The sequence below is a fragment of the Equus asinus genome, chromosome 1, assembly GCF_041296235.1.
Source record: "Equus asinus isolate D_3611 breed Donkey chromosome 1, EquAss-T2T_v2, whole genome shotgun sequence".
Taxonomy (NCBI): domain Eukaryota; kingdom Metazoa; phylum Chordata; class Mammalia; order Perissodactyla; family Equidae; genus Equus; species Equus asinus.
Window position 1 is genome coordinate 134,527,114 of NC_091790.1, and position 17,536 is coordinate 134,544,649.

Genomic DNA, 17,536 nt, shown 5'->3' on the forward strand with positions numbered 1-17,536 from the left:
TGAAGTCTCTGTCACAACTACACAAATCTGTTGTTTTAGAGAAAAAGCAGCCACAGACATTATTTCAGCAAATGGATGTGGCCGGACTTGGTCTTTGAGGCGTAATTTACCATCCCCTGTTCTAGATGCTTGAAATTCAGTTTTTCTTACTAGTAGTCAGTGAACTGGTCATAAAACATTTGGTTTAGTGAGCTTTTCAAAGGAATACGTTAGATGATGAAATAATTTATAGCATTTTAATTTAGTACACTTCTGTTTTGAAAATTAGTATTTCTGAAAGCGTTGAATATATGTGGTATTCCAAAAACCTGAAAAATGTAATTAGAATAATCAAATGTTGCCCTTTTTTCTTTTTGCATTTGCAAAGAAAGAATAATTTGAAAAAAAAAGTAGATTGGAATTTGTATTTGTATTGAAAACTAAAATGCAAATTGTAGATTCTAAATCCTACTACTAACCTGTAAAAGCTTTACAAATTGTTGACGTACGTCTCACTGTATTTTCCTTTCTTACGTATTACTGCACTAAATGGCATCCTTGTTTCTTTTTTTAATGAATAGTCTACCTTTGTTTTGTGAGTGTTTCGTAACCATTTGAAGAGTCTCACTAAATCCTGAGGGTTCAAGGGCTTGTTGTGGAAGGAGAATGTGTCCCCTCGGGCTAACTGAGCATCCCTGTGGACAAGGCTGTGATGGGGGCACTTTTACAAACTGGACTTTTACCATCTGAACAAATGGCCTTTGTCATATGTATCTTTTCTTTCCTCAAAAGTCCAACTTGATAATGTTATATTGTCTTTACCAAAACATTTTTTATTTAAAGATTTTATTGTTTTCCTTTTTCTCCCCAAAGCCCTGCAGTACATAGTTATATATTCTTCGTTGTGGGTCCACCTAGTTATGGCATGTGGGATGCTGCCTCAGCCTGGTTTGATGAGCAGTGCCATGTCCACACCCAGGACTTGAACCGATGAAACACCGGGCCACCTGCAGTGGAGCGTGCGAACTTAACCACTCGGCCACAAGGCCAGTCCCTTTACCAAAACATTTTTAAGTTAAACCTAGTAATCTCATGAAAACTCAGCCCAAATTTACTATTTCACACATTGATGAAGAATGGATTTATCATAGGAGCTGGATAAAGTCAATAATTTGTAGTAGAAAACAGTCATTTGTGACTTAATGATAAACATATTGTATAAAATGGATGTTAGAGAAAAAGTACTTTTAGAAAAAGTAAGTATGTAAGGTGGCTTACCTTTTGATTTAAAAGTGAGTAGTGTGTAAAGTTGCCTTTTTCTTCTTCTTCTTTTTTTTTTTTGTTTGCTCAGGAAGATTAGCCCTGAGCTAACATCTGTTGCCAATCTTCCTCCACTTTGTATGTGGCTCACTGCCACAGCATGGCTGGCAATTGGTGTTGGTCTGCACCTGGGATCTGAACCTGTGAACTCAGGCCGCCAAGGCGGAGCATGCCAAACTTAACTCCTACACTATGGGGCTTGCTCCATAAGTTGCCATTTTTTAAGCCAAAAAGCTTTGCAGAAAATGATTAATAGTGTAAAGGATATCTTGTTTTAAAAATCTGTGGGCATTTTGTTTTGTTTTGAAGATTAATTCCCTTGGAAATTTATTTTTGGAAATATATATGCATTTGTTCACAACATTTGATATAGTGTTGTCTTTAATGTTATGTAATAGATTTAGTGTAATTTAGTGCCTATGAGGTATTATTTTGTACTTTTGGATTTTAATGTGCTATCATGATTTCAAAGATTAATCAGTCCACAGGTAATACATTTACTTAACTTCTAGACAAATATTTCAAGTATAGTTTCCCCTTTGTGCTCCTTTAATGAAGTATTTAATGAAGGCAACAGTGGGATCAATAAAAGAATGGATAGCAAAATAGCACTTTATGATTCTGGAACTCAAATTTAGTTTGAAGAAAGTTTCTAAATTTAAAATATCTTTAGCTACATTGCAAGATTTCAAATAAAGCTTTATTGGCGAAGATAAATGCCTTGAAGGACAAGTTATTTGGATTGACAAGTTGGGCATATTTAAAGTATATTTAATGGATTCTAAAAAGAACATGTGCTTCAGATGTTAGGTTTCTGTCTTTAATTCTTAAAGGATAACACAGTTGTCTAGTATAGTACAAGATGAGTTTACATTTTATTGCCGACAGCACTTTGAAAACCATGGCAGTCTGCTGGGAACACTCTTGGTCCTCTCAAACCTAGCACGTGTGATGTTTGCTGACAAGTGAGGATAAATAAATTGTCGGTTTGCTGATTCTGAGTTGGAACTTCTCAAAATCTACCCAACTATATTCTTACAGCCATTAGTTCTTAGTTATTTAGAGCAGCATGCCTTCATGTGGTTAAATGAGATGTAGAAATGAAACCTTCATTGTATGAATAGTAAAATTTTTAAGAAAAATCTTAGCTGCTTGAGCAGTTTTGACACTTTTATCTTAGGAAAATCTATTATAAGTATTATACTTACAGGCAAATTTCCCTTCAAGGAAGATTTTTTTTTTTTTAACTTCAAAATTGCCTGATGATTCAAATTGCTCATGCAAACTTATCCTAGGTCTTAGTAGCTAAACTTGCTATTACACAGAGAAGCCTGAGCTTTAGAAGGCAATTTGGTTGTAGTGGTGAGAATATTTAAATAATAGTTTATTTCAGCTTGTTCCACCCAGTCATTAACTAACCACTGCCAGCCGTCAGTTTCCCTGTCCCACTAGGAAAGCCTGTCATTTACAACCAGTGACTATTTTAGGACCCACACTATAAAGTATAAAGAAATAGGCTGGAATCTTAGGGTGGAAGCAAGGAAGAGGGGTGCTAAGACTGCGCAGAGCTAGGTGAGGACTCACGTGACCCTTTTTCTTTCTCTCTTTTAAACATAAGGGTTTTTTTTTTCAGTAGGTAACATACACACACAGTAAACATTTCAAAGAGTAAAATGGGAGTGCAGTGAAAATGGTTTCCTTCTTTCTCCAGTGTCCTTATTCCTTTCTCCACAGGCCTTTACTGTCTGTTTCCAGAGATATAATATGCATGTATAAGCATATATATTTTTATGCAAATAGTACATAACATGCCCAGTGTTCTTTATTTTGCCTTTTCCCTTAACAATATGTTATAGTTGGTTCCATATTAGTACGTATAGATTTATTGGCCTCATTGACTGTATTTTGTAGCTGTACCAAATTTATTTCTTTAGTTTCCTCCTGGAATTTGGGGTTATTTTTAGTCTTTTGCTATTAACAGTCACAATGACTATCCATGCACATAAGTCTTTGTGTGTGTAAATACAGGATAACACCTAGAATAAATGTGCCAGTGATCACTCTCTGAAACTTCTGAAACACACTCAGTGACTTCCAAGTTCTGTTCAACCAGTCACCTTGGTGAACACATTACTCATTCCAGGCCCTGTGCCGGTTTGGGGGACTTTCAAGAATCGGACATAGTCTCTGTGTTAAATAGGTCACAGTCACTCTCTGGTGACTGTGATGCTTCAGGGTAAAGTGCTGAGTGACAAATCAGAGGCACAGCTGAATCTTGTGGAAGTCTACGACAGGGAGGAACAACTTCTGATCTTAGGGATCAGGGAAGAATTTGAGGATGGGCTGGAATTAGAATTAGATGTGGGGAGACTACGGGAAGCATGGGTCCACCAAAGCGCATGTTGAGTGCACTCCCCTCCACCACATGGGCCTCCTCACCATGCCTGTGACGTGTCGGGTTGGCTCCTGCCTCAGAATATTGGCACTTGCTGTTCCCTCTGCCTGGAATGCTTCCCCAAGATTTCTTTATGACTTGCTCCCTTTACAGTGATGCCTACAGGCCACGGAGCTCCTCAGCATGGGCCCTAGTTATTTGCCCGAGTGTTCTAGGTATTGTTCTGTTGTGTGAGAAATAGGTGCCTCACATTCCTGTGCTCACCTTTTCCTCTTGATGCCGCCATAAAAGTGCCACTAATGATGGCCTTATGGCACAGCTGGCTCCTCCTTTGTGTCGTGCACTGCTGCAGCTATGCGGGCCTTTTTTGCTATCTGCTCAAGGGCGAGACAGGCCCTTTCCTTAGACTGCATCAAGCTGTCATTTCCAACAAGATTTTATGAAGGTTGAGTATTTGGAGAAGGGCAGGGCAGGGCAACTCAGCGGTGCCTCTGACTTCTGTTCAAAATGCTCCGCTCGGAACCTAGAGGCCCCTCCGCAGTGAGGGGGAGAGAGGTCTTCTCTGTTTATTTATCTCCTGCACATCTCTGTCTGACTGGCTTCTCTCTCCCCAGAGTGTACCCTAATGATGCTACCTGGAATTCAGACCCAAGGCTCCAGAAAGAGGAAGTTTCCTCCTTGCGAGCCTCTAGGGCCCCTGGGAAGTCTAATTTCAGAGCTTGGGGTCCCCCTTCCATCCCCTAATCTCAAGACTGCAGCCCCAGTAAACAGTCACACCACTCAATGTTTATACCAAAACAGCCAGCAGTCCATTATCGCTACTCCTGGTGGGATTTAGACTTAACTGTTACCACAGGTTGGGCTTTGTTGGTCCTGTCCTCTGTAAGGTGAACAATAACCCTTGCGATATACTCTTTACTCAGTCCTCTGGGTTACTGAAAACCTCTGATCAAGAGCTGGGGGAAGCATTGGTGTGTTGTCTTTGTGTTCCTTGAGGCAGCAAACATCTTCCCTCCAAGAAGCCACAGAGCCTCAGAAACCTGTTATCTCTGCCAAAACATGCACCCAGTTTACATTAAGCATTTTGCTCTGTTTGAAACATCAAGATGCATGTTAATTTTACAGCTTGCCCCAGAACAGTGGGTAGGGACTTGCTTTACATTTATGTAACAGAAATTGCCATCATGTTAGTTTTCCTAGAACAAAGGAACAGTCAGCCTCAAAGGTAAATTCAGGTCTCTTCCTTCAGTAAAACTGAACAGCTGGAAGCTTTGAAATGAATGTTTTTGTACTTCTGCTCATTAAGGTTTTTTTTTTTTTTTTTAAACTCACAAGTGTGGGCACACCTCTTTCTGTGCTTAAGTTAACTCTTTGAGAGGCAGCTAAGGTGCCATGCAGAATCAGATGCCCAATACTGTTATAATTGAGGTCTAAGCTCATTTAACATATTTGGGGACTGTGGTTCATAGGCTGGGATCCTAGGAAGCAGAGGCAGGTTGATCCCCTATCTGAATGTGCTTTACACAGACTTAGTCTTGTCTAAGCGCTCCATTTTACAGAAGAGTCAGGGTTATGTTGGGATGCAGAAGGGGTGCTAAGAGGGATGCAGGAGAGCAGTGGTAAGAAATGGGACAATCATAAGAAACGATCGTTGCTCATAGGGAGCTTGTAATATAGCTGCAGAGATAAATGTAGAGGTAAAAAGATGAATAAAACAGTTTTTTATGCCTACTGCCATGTGAGCTGAATGTAGAACAAGATGTAACATAAATATTTGCAGGAGAGATTAATTAATTCTTGAGGTTTTATATATGTAAATTTTAAATGTCATATTAAAGTTTGAGAAATCATGGAATTTTTTAGGTAAATAGGTCCGTCACTTATATTATTACAAACCAGTAGCTCGTATATTAATAGCCTTATGTTATGATATATTTTTGTATTTTTATTTAGCATATATGTGAGCATCATAAAGGGATTACAATATTTTATGTATGATTTGGGTTTACTTCTTGTCAAAAAAAAGGAGGGAAGGGGGTCATGAGCCTTTATGAGTTAAAAATCAGACTCTCCACCAGGAGTAGTTGTCCCACAAAGTAGAGCTTATTTGCAGCAAATAGGAGACCACATGGAAGCATTTCCAAAGTCATGGCTGTCCATGAGCAGGGACATCAAGAGCCTTTTATTTAGGATGGGAAATGAATATTCCAAAGGAAGAGGTGGGTATTTGCTTGCACAGGCTCAGTTCACTCATCTGTGTAAGCGCTGCTCCTGCAGTGGGGCTTGGTCTGGTTCAGGGTGGTTGGTGATTGCATCTCTCTCTCTCTTTTTTTTTTGCTGAGGAAGATTAGCCCTGAGCCAATATCTGTTGCCGGTCTTCCCCCACTTTATATGTGGGTTGCCACCAAAGCATGGCTGACACGTGATGTACGTCATATAAACAACAACAAAAAAATTTGGAGAAACGTTCAATGCTTCTGAAACCTTCCTTGAGTTCTTTGGGGAAATTAGCTGGTGACACTACTTTCAGAGAATCTGTAGTCTTGTGGAGGGGCAGTTAGGGGCTGACATTTAAATGAATGACTTGGGATGTCCATGCAAGCTTGAGGCTGCAGTGAATTGGAGAACAGAGGAAGGCTCATTACCTGGACCAAGGAGGAGAGGACAAGTCAGGGAAGCTTCTGGAGGACTTGACCTGAGTATAGTTTTGACTGACATGTAAGAGTTCATCAGCTGGATGAGGCATTCCAGGATATGAGACCACGTGCCAAGAAACTGACGTGAGAGTAGATAATTACAGGTAATTTGATAGACTGCTAACAGTTGGCTGAAAACAAGTTGGAAAAAACAGGGCTGAAACAATAGCAGAAGCTTTAATTCCTTGGGGTTTGGACTTGCAGCATAAAGCCCGGAGGATCCGTTAACATCTTTAGCAGAGGAGTGACCTGATCAGATATTGTTTTAGTTAATGATAATAGCCAATATATAGTGAGTGATACTGTAGATCAAATGCACTGTTACTCAATTTCCGTTCATTTCTCATTTAATTCGCACAGATATCCTATGAGGCATGTGTGGTTATTATATCAGGGATCCTAGAAGGAAACAAAGGGCAACTCAAATGGGGTGATTGAGGAGAGTTTGGTGAAGGGACTATTTATGAAACTGTGGGCAGGGCTATAGATGTGAAACTTCTCTAGGCTAGCAATAGTGGGGAGCTTTTACCACTCCCCAACTGCAGGATTAAGAGAGAAATTGATTCTGGAACCCACAGAGCAAGAGCTGGAGCCTTCCCAGAGAGGACTTAGCCACTGCCATTACCCTGTCCAACTGAGAAGGAACCAGGGGAACAAATACACTGACCTCACTTTTCTCTCTCCCACTGATCTTTGATAGTGTGCCTCCCATTAGACAAATCCAACTGGAAGCCAGGGGCCAAGGATCCTGTAATTACAGGTCAATTAAGGTCAGCCTCTGGGGAGCGTAGAATGAGAGGAGGAAGAGTCAAGAAAGCATCAGGAGGGGTAAAGAGAGAATATCCAGCAGAGTAACTACGTGCATTTCACAGATGAAGCCACTGAAACTCAGCTGGGCAAAATCACTTGCCTCAAATCACACAACTTGTAAATGGTGGTCCCACCTGACCCCGCAGAGGACGCTCTTACACACTACGCGGACCTCTGTCTTCCTCAGACTGTGGAAGAGAAATAAGAGGGGCAAACATGGCAGCTGAAAGACCAGTTAGGAGATCTTACTAAGGTGCAAGACCCAGAAGAATAAGTTTGAGGGCCTAAAGTGACAGCAGCGGTGAGGACAGAAAGAAGGGAATGAATTTGAGGCAGAATGGACAAAACTATGGACTTGATTTCTTTCTTATTTAAAAAGAAATGATAATATTATAGAAAATACAGATTGTCCTAGATCCTTGCCAGCATGAAAGCTTTGTGACTCATCTCTGCAGTGATTGTGATATGTATTTATTTCATGGAATTCATGTATCTTTGAAAATACTGTCCAGATGCACAATATAGCTCTTTTCGAAGATTTGAAGTTGATATATTTTATTTATTTACTACATCAGTGATACTCAACTCCAATTTCAGGACAACCAAGATTGTCACCAGGTATCACAAAACATGTTTTAAAATCATCAAAATAAATATATGCATGTCTTTTAGTGACATTTTGTTCCAGTTATAATATCTGGAATCCTATACTGAGTACAGTGTTAAGACCCCAAAATATAACTTGGCCTATGCTCAAATAGTATAATAAGAGAAAAGAAACACTGTAAAAGCATAGGCAAAAATAATTCAGAAAAGTTGGACAGCAACCATAAAATAAGAAAATATTATAATAATTCAATATGACTGAAAGCTTTTTTCCTTGAATTGGCTCAATAATTGCCTCATTAATTTGAACTGATTCAGTTGAGCATTTACTGTTATAAAAACAAAAACCTTTTAGTTTAAGTTTGAAAGTGCCTATTTTCATCTCATGGAACATTTGAAAATTCCCTTCACTAAGGGCATCTCAGAGAGCTTTTTCTTTAGGTGTTATTACATATCCTTGAGATCAGCTTTAACTGCACCCAGGTTTGGGGTTTCTGGAAAAAAAATGCCTAGGGTCTTGTAAGATAAATAGACCTCCCTCCCAACCCCTAATTCGAATTCTAGCTGTTACTCTCCAAGTCGTCACAGCCTTCTAGCTGACTGCTCCATTTCTGGGGCTGCTGCCTTCTGCCAATTTCCACTTTAAAACAAACAAACAGAGCAGCAGATAAGAATGGTTCTCATTTCAGCAGCCAGACGCTGGCTTGATGGTTCCTGAGGTGCTTCTTTATCAAATTTCTCTTTTCTTTGAGGGCTTTTTGCCTGATTGTTCTACAAGGGCGCTCTAGACAACATCAGTCATTCTCTCAAGTTTGCTCATATTTTTGGAACCGCTGACCAGTAAAACTGGCTTCAGTTTGCTCATCGCTTCTCTTTCCTGTCTCTCCTGCCTTTCTGTCCTCACCCTGTCCCACTCTCTCACTCAACAGACTGACCTGTCACCATTCTGGACTTTGGACCCACTCAGTCTATTCCACGTTTGTTCTCAGGGTCCCAATCTTCCTAGGGAGGCGATGCCACTGCCTGCATTCAAATCCAGCACAGCCACTTATTACTGTGTAACATGGGGTAAATTAGTTTCTTTGCTGTTAAATTGGGATACTAGTAATCATACTATATTCTAGGTTGTTGTAATGATTAAATGCTGTGATGCATTTAAGCCCTTAGAGTACCTAATAGATTGTAACTGTTCAGTAAATTCTCATCAGTTTTGCCTCTGTATTATAAGCACTAGTATATCCACCAATTTTCATGTTTTACTATTATCTATGATTAAAACTTGGTAGGGATATTGTCTCCTCCTTTTAAAAAAAGTTTAGGTGGTTGAGGAAGGAACTGGAAATTCTCATAAACCTCCCAGAGGAACACTCACTCTAATTTCTTATTTCTCTTGAAAACTAAAAGATTAATAAAGAGACCATATGTTGTCATTTCGAATATTGTGTATGTATGATAATTTCATCTATATAGATTGGCTTTTTTCAGTCAAGTTCAAAGCATACCTGTGGCTTAGTATCATAATTATTCTTACCTTATTTGACCTAATTATGGCTGTGATTGTTCAATAAATAATCTCTGTTTCACACATACAAGTGCATACTCATATAATGTTTTGGGTATATATTAGTACATAGTTATAAACAAATGACCTAAAAGTTTTGAGTATTATATCTTGATTTAAAACTTAGATTCTTATCATGAATTTAGTATTTTTACCTTTAATTTGTAAAAATTGGAAACAAGTCAGAATGGTATGAAAATTCATCAAAATTTCCAATTTAGTCAAGTTATGGAATTCATTTTCTATATTATGTTGTCATCTAGCATTGGAATAATAACTATGAGTTTCATTAACTGAGAAGCAGAAACTAGAAAACGAAATGTAAGCCAGTGAACTATGAAAATGATGATATATTCACGTCTACTTTTATTGAAAATGATTTTGCATTCTCTGCTAATGCATATGTGATACGATGGGATCACTGAGGTGGAATTACTTACTTAAAGGGCTTTTTAAGAACTTGAGCAAATATGATCTTCATACATTTAATGAGCAAGGATTTTAGTAATATTTTCTTGGGCTCATTGAATTTTAGTCCTTCGATGGACCTTAAAGTTTCCTCGGTCTGGCTTAGGAGGCAGTAAACTTTTTCTTGAATGGCCAGATACTGAATATTGTATGGGTCATCATTAGGGGCCATCCTCTCTCTGTCAACTACTCTGCTGTTTAGCACAAAAGCAGTTATAGGCAATACGTGTAGCTGTGCTCCAGCAAAATTTATTTACAAAGAGAGGTAGCCGGCTCGTGGTATGGCCGTCGTTTGCTGACTCTGATCTCAGCACCCTTGTTTACACATAGCAGAATCAAAGCAAGAGGGTTTAAGTGACTTAATCAGAGACACAACTAACTAGTTAGTGTGAGAACCACTGTCAGGCATTTATTTTTTCATATCACAAGTATTCCAATATGCAGCCTAACGCTCTGACAACAAAAGCATGTTTCTTATATGGTAGTCAGCCAAAGAATTCTGACTAATTGGTTTTACCACTGTGTGTATTAAGTTTATTTAGGCTGTATTTCCCAGAGAAGTATATTGTCTTTATCTTCTATACAAAAGAGAAAAATCTTCCTATATATGAAATTTAATTATTTGAATATTTCCTTTCTTGTTTACAGTGTCTATATTAAAATGTTTTGATCATTTGTGTTATTTAAAATGAAAGATATATAAAATTTGTGCCCTTTAGGAGAGACAGAAGTTAGGCATGATTTATTAACTTTAAAGATTCAAAGATAAATAAAATCAGAGCAAAATAAAATATTGTCTTAACATGTTTAAATGTCTTCTGGATTTAATTTCATTTTATTAGAATTAATTTTCAAAGATTAATCTTATTCAGTTGAAAGACTCTGACAAATGCCAATCAAAACATTTTTAAAGAATTTTGGTATCCTGTGAAGAGTAGCTTCTATTAAAGTAGAAATCTGGACAGAAACAAAAAGATGTTTCATTCAAGGGAAAGAAAAGAATATTATAATTATAATCTCAAAACTTATTTTCTACTTTAAACGACACTATGTGATATTAAATGTATAAAAAAGCATAGACTTGTCTCCCAAATGCCCTCATTTCCCCCTTCCTACCAAGGCAAATATAGAACAAGGGAATTGGAAGATGTTCAATTTCTAGGGGAAGATTGGGTCTTTAAGTATTTTATAATTATTCACATTGAAGAGTATTCCAATTAAACTTTAATTTTCAATTAACTTAACTTCAATAAATGTAGATCACTTATTGCCTAGAATGTATTTTGAAATTGATAACTCTTTGCCATGGGCAGGCTTGAGGCTAGTGTAACGATCCAGCAAGAGATGAGGAAGAGGATCTAAGGAGGAGGGAGAAAAGAGAGAAATTAAATTTTATAGTTTTGTAAGTGAAAGGAGCCTAGAATGAAACAAGACTTCCAGCTTTGGTGAATGGATGGAGGGTGATGTCTGGTAGTGTGTTATAGAATTCTGGAGGAGCTAGTACTGATTGGAAAATTGGGGAAAGGAGAAATGTTTAAGATTGAGATACCTATAGAAGATCTAAGTGGATATTTTTTATATAGAAATCTAAAGTTTTAGGGGAAGATTGATGCTAGAAATTTGCATTTGGAATCAACAACATATATAGTAAATGGAGCCATACAAGTAAATGAGATCATCCAGGGAAAACTAAACTTGTCAAGTGCAGAGGGAAGAGGTTAAAGGCCAGAATTCTGGAGAACACCAGAAGAAAATACTTTTTGTTTTGTTTTGTTTGATGGTTGTTTATTGATACACTTTAAAACCAGCAATAAAGAATTTCAAACAGCTTTAGCATATCATAGGATACTTAATATAAATCCTCTAGGAGTGAGAGGACTCCATTAAAAATTTATATGAAAAAAGACATTCATAGTCAGTTCCCAGGACTGTGGAATAGGAAAGAAATATAAAAGCCTTCCTCTGCCCTTACTCCATGGATTGGCTCATGGAATAGAGAAATATTTCCTTTTCCAGCCTAATTGCCAGATGGTAAAATATTACCCAAGTGTTTCATGTCTGTTTGGAATAAAGTTGTGAAGAAAGGAGTGCCTCTCCTAAAAATATTGATTTTGTGATTAAGAGGAGACATTCTTTTTCTGATTGTTTAGTTTGGGGGCCAAACTTCTCTCAACAGGTATGTTGAGACAAAGGTGTGGGAGTTGTTCTAATGTAAAATCGAAACCAGTGACAAGCACAAAACAGTGACACATCCTCTGGAAATACAAGCAGTGAAAGATACTCCTTTATATTGTGTTTTAGCTGACTTTTACAAGTTCATCTAGCTCTCGCCATTATTCCACTTAATTAGAAAGAAACAAGTCAATGTGGCCAGATCTTTCTCAATTCCTTAGTGAAGACAGAGACGTGGGAATTATCATTCCTGAACCTCTATCCAAGGTTCAGCAATTTTCTCCATAGACTTAGAGAGATTACTCAAGTCCCCAACCAATTTTACCATTTGCAAAAAGGATGCATTGGAATTTGAAGGAATAATTAGATGTGCGTGGAATATAAAATCTACTGTATATCTCTACAGCTAAAAGAACTTTTACTGTTTTTGGAACCTGAAACAGTTTACTAGTAAAATGCATTTGCTCCTGGACTCATGGCATATTCCCTGTATTAAGGATACAGATGGCTGTAGAGACTTGTGGCTGGGGTTGTGTTGAGTGCTTATAGCACATCCTCATACTGATGTCTAGTGAGGAATTGGTTGGACCCAGATCTGAAGCCCACAGACAAGTATGAGCTGGACAGAAAATCTTGTGAGAAATCACCTATGGGTGACAGTTAAAACATGGCATTAGCCACAGTTACCTACAGAGTGTATACATTTGAGACAGCACTGGTTTGAATATATGACCCTAGAAAACACCAGCGGTTAAAGGACAGATAGGGGAAGATCCCAGAAAGAGACCAAGTCATTCCTGTTAATTCTTTTACATCAGAAAAGTCAAGGGAGTAAATTTAAAAGAAGAGGAATTGTCAACAGTGTCCACTGCAGCTGAGAGAGCTATTAAGACAGGCCTGAAGAGACTCCATTGGTTGATGCTGACCGACTGGCCTGCTTAGGGCAAATGTTGGAAGCACTGTCACATGATTTATTCTGTGTTCCTGCCAGAGGGGAAAAGCCAGGCTCAGAATAGCAGCAGGTGTTGGGTAACCATCTTGCAGTTATGAAAAGGAATTCTTTCATTGGGTAACAGGTTAACTATATAGCTTCTTAACTCTTCTGGAAATCTAAGATTTTGCTATGCTAGCTAGCATTCAGGTTGCCCAACTTTGAATAATTAGCAACAGAGCTTGAATAGCAGGATTTTTTTTACTCTACTCTAAGGTCTTTCATTAGTTAGAAATAGTAACATCTGAAAGTTGGATACTCTGGATTGTCATGCAAACCACTTTAGGTGCCCATAGGAACATGCAGCCTTTCATATGCACACCCTCAGCCAAAGCGGCAGCGTGCAGATAACCTGTACTCATCTGGTTAGCGTTTCACTTTGCTTTTGACTTTTAATCGAAACTAAACATTAATATAAGAAGTTTTGATAATAACCTATGATCTTCATCTTTTTTTAAAAGGTAGCATAGCCCTCTTCCTGTAGTGTAACCATAGCAACTGACAGGGAACAGAGAAAGAACGCTTTCACACATGCTGTGCTAATTAATCCTGTCCTACAGTTTTCTTTCAGCTGGAGGATGCAGTTTAATAAATTTTGCATGAGTAAGCGTGTTTTGATGCATAACTGTATAAATGCACAGCAATATCTTTACCAAAGATATTTATTAAAATTGTAGTTATATATTCCTACTTCAAGGTGTACTTTTTTTTTCCAATTCATTGTTTTCATAATTTGCTCCCTCTCTGAAAAGTTTTGAGATTTATTTATCTTTTTAACTGAACAGAAATATTTTTAGGGTGAAAACCTTTTGTTTATCCATATACAGGACATTTTCCACAAGAAACTCTTTTAATTGACTATGTTAAAGTGAAATGATGGAAGAATTTTTCTCAAGTGACACAGAAGACTGTATCTTAAAAATATAACATTCTTCAATATGACACATTTACATGCAAACCATTTTAAGAAACTGTCTTAACACATTGAAAACTCATTTTCACTGTTGATTTGGGAAGATATGCGGCCCACGTGAACAGAGTTTGAGCAGTCCTTTAAACATGTGGGAAGGAGGGAAAATAACGTAGACAAAGAGCTTTTCTTTATTTATATTTTCCAGAAATATTTAACCAGTTTTACAAACTTATATTCAGAGTGAACATAATTGACTTGAAATCACATGTAATTATTTAAATTTGTATTCTTTCTGGGTTATTTTCAGGTCTTGTTCTCCCTTTAAACTGAAAATATCACAATATTTTATAACCAGTCTGGTCGTCTGAGCTGTCAAAGAAAATCTCAGAGTTTTCATTGTCTTATCCCTCTGGCCTAGCTTTCTGTCAGCAGGGCCTCGGAAAAACCAAGAGAATCCAGCCTGAGTGTTTTTGGCATCCTATTTGACTTGACAACACCATATGGAACAAGTCAGAACCTATTTCAGGACTTGTGCTTAGCTCTTTGGTCTCTGTGTAGAAGCATAGCCATTTGAAGAACTAAACCTTTTGATGGGATTACTTAATTCTGGAAACATATTACCATCCTGACTCTCCTGTCTGTTCAATTTTGCCTGAATTGAGGTAGGATAAAACCTTAGAGAGCAAAGAAGTAGAGGTTATTATGGAGATCCATTATCAAAAATATTCTATTCATGTGCAGAAAAGTTGGGAACCATTTTTATGTATTATGTTATATGTGTATAAACTATACATTTTAATATGGAATACTTATTAACCAGTTTATGATATGCCATTGTATTATTATAAAAACTGCTTTGTAGAAAAAAATTGTTACTGTAACCATAGTTGAATTAATTAAAAATTCTTTGTCTCATCAGCTGTCCTACTGATTTTAACATTTACATATAATACAATAAAGGGAATGCCAAGTATTTAATAAACAGAGAAAAAGTCATGTTCATAAGGACTACATAAAAATCTAAATAATCAGAACATTAAAATGAATATGTTATGGTAGGTTCACTGTAAAAATGTTCTATGTGCTTTGAGCTTCACAGTGATAAATAATACTTTACACTTGCCATTAATGAACATACCCAGATGGAAAGCTATCACACAGGGTTTTTTTTCTTTTAAAAAAGTAACATCTAGGGGCTGGCCCAGTGGCTGAGTGGTTAAGTTCGTACACTCTGCTTGGGCGGCCCAGGGTTTCGCTGGTTTGGATCCTGGGTGCGGACATGGCATTGCTCATCAGGCCACATTGAGGCGGCGTCCCACATGCCACAACTAGAAGGACCCATAACTAAGAATATACAACTATGTACTGGGGGGATTTGGGGAGAAAAAGCAGGGGAAAAAAAAAAGATTGGCAACCATTGTTAGCTCAGGTGCCAATCTTTAAAAAAACAAATAAAATCTATAGATTTTGTGATTTTTCAAAGAATTATTTATTCATTGTAGAAAACTTGGAAAAAACTCAGAAAAATTTATTAAGTAAAAAAACATGATAATCCCATATTCCAGAGCTAACCACTATAGACATACAAATATATTTTCTGCCCTTCTTTTTTCTCTGCATAAGTATTTCTGGTTGTGAAGTCCAGCTGCACATGATTTATCACTTAACATATTATTTTGACCATCTTCCCAGTTTTTAAAAATTCTTAGAAAACATTTTATTATATACAATCTCATCATCTCTATGTACCAGATATATTTAACAATTCCTTCATAATTATTTATTTAGGTGATTTTTAAATGAGCTTCCTGAATAAAGATTTCCTAGTGAGTGTTTGATAGAACACTGAAACCAAAAGAAAGTTTGGAACAACTCTTTGAGAAAAGTGTCATACTCTCCTTTCAGATTCACAATATACATTAGAAAAATTAAGGGCACTGAGAAGTCTCATAGTATGGAAAATTGTTTAACTCTTAAGTGATCTTTTCTCAAAGTTATTTGACCTTGGAACCCTTGCTCATAACATGTTAAATAACTTACATAGCTTTCAGTACTAGAGTTCTGTGAAACATTCTTTGTAAAGTCTAGGAGATTTCTAAGCTTCTGTGCAATATCTAATAGTTTATGAATCATTTGTTTACTCTCCTGGGATTTTATTAGATTCATGGTGCTTTATGAGGAAATAAAAATGATTTGTTGGTTATTAGCATGTATTTGAAACATGTAGACCTTAACATGCTTTCCCTAGCCTTTCTAGTATCCTTGACATAGCATTTGTGATTCTGTATTACAATATCACGTTTGACCTTTTAAAACTTGGAACATTCAAATTTAAATTCCCTTGTTCTTTTAATGCCCATTAAACTTCTTTATGTTTCATGTAATCCACAGGTCTTGCAAGAGCAAAATCCGTCCCTAGCCACACGTACTCCAATGAAGTGGTTACCTTGTGGTATAGACCTCCAGATGTCCTCCTGGGCTCGACAGAATATTCCACCTGCCTTGACATGTGGTGAGAAATGGAAGCTTTATTCTAGCTAATCTATCTGTAGTGCTTGGTCTAGGTCAAGCCTAGACAAACATCCTAACAGTTGGAATGAAGATTAATGATGCCAGAGTGTTTGCCTGTGTGTGGCAATACGGCTGGATCTTTTAAAACTTGATTGGGAATGTTCCCTAATCAGAGACTCCCTTGCAGATGGTGTCTGGTAATGGTTCTTGATGGACAAGGGCAGAGACATTTTTCAAACTGTTGGTACAGTGATTTTTGTCCCTAAGGATCTTAATTTGTGGCTTTGTTTTATAACAAAGTATCTATCTCCAAACAGCAGTATGGGTTGGAAGTAATAGGAGCATGTTTAAATTTACAACAAAGCTAGGATAAGTGCTCTGAAAATTTTGGTGCAACTGTTAGGCAGTAAATTTGGTGCAGTATACTCCTGAAAACTGTTGGTACCAGTTATTTAAAATGAAGTAAATCAGTTACTTAAAAAAACTTCACTATAAGTTTAATTTCAATAGAGTCTTAGTTTCACACAATGATTTAGCAAAACTTAAAAATCTATGTTGGAGGGCGAATAACTTGTGAGGTTTAATGCGTAATTATTATTAATGATAAACTACAATGAGTTCCCATTCCAGGGTGATCTAAATCAAATGATCAAATAAGGGAATAATCTTATTTTTAGCACTCAGGAAAGGCTTACTAGTGACTGTTGCAAGTGTCCTTTATTAATAGAAAAACCCTTTTCTAGACTCACAATTGTGGTCAAAGTGAAACAATTCCTGCAGCACATGGCCATTTTATGCAGGAATTGTCTCCTATGAATGATTATACAGAATTCAGCTACATGTTCATAATATGATAATGTTTGTGACCTTAATAAAGCTTCAGAGTTTGTTGTTTATCTTACTGCTGGGTACGTACTTCACTGCGCTACCCTCGGTAATCTTGGCTTTTAGTAAATTAGGCTGCAATGAGGCCTGGCTTCTTCCCTGATGTTTTTAGTCCAAGCGTTCTATGGTGAGAAACCAAGTTCCTTGTGATGTAGAGCACAGTGTAGATTTTCTTAATTTAGGTTCCAACAGCAGCCCCAGGAATGAGGTTTCAGAATCTGTGAAACCA

The 17,536-nt window shown here is 37.3% G+C and overlaps 1 protein-coding gene across 7 annotated transcripts in view; it reads left to right on the top strand.

The window, feature by feature from the left end:
* The window catches only part of CDK14 (cyclin dependent kinase 14), a 550,632-nt gene that overhangs the window by 305,036 nt on the left and 228,060 nt on the right, over positions 1-17,536 (top strand). For all 7 annotated transcript variants that reach the window (XM_014842923.3, XM_070508163.1, XM_070508157.1 and 4 more), the window contains one exon: positions 16,303-16,423. In XM_014842923.3, the coding sequence (XP_014698409.1) occupies positions 16,303-16,423 (121 nt within the window). The remainder of the gene's footprint in view (positions 1-16,302; positions 16,424-17,536) is intronic.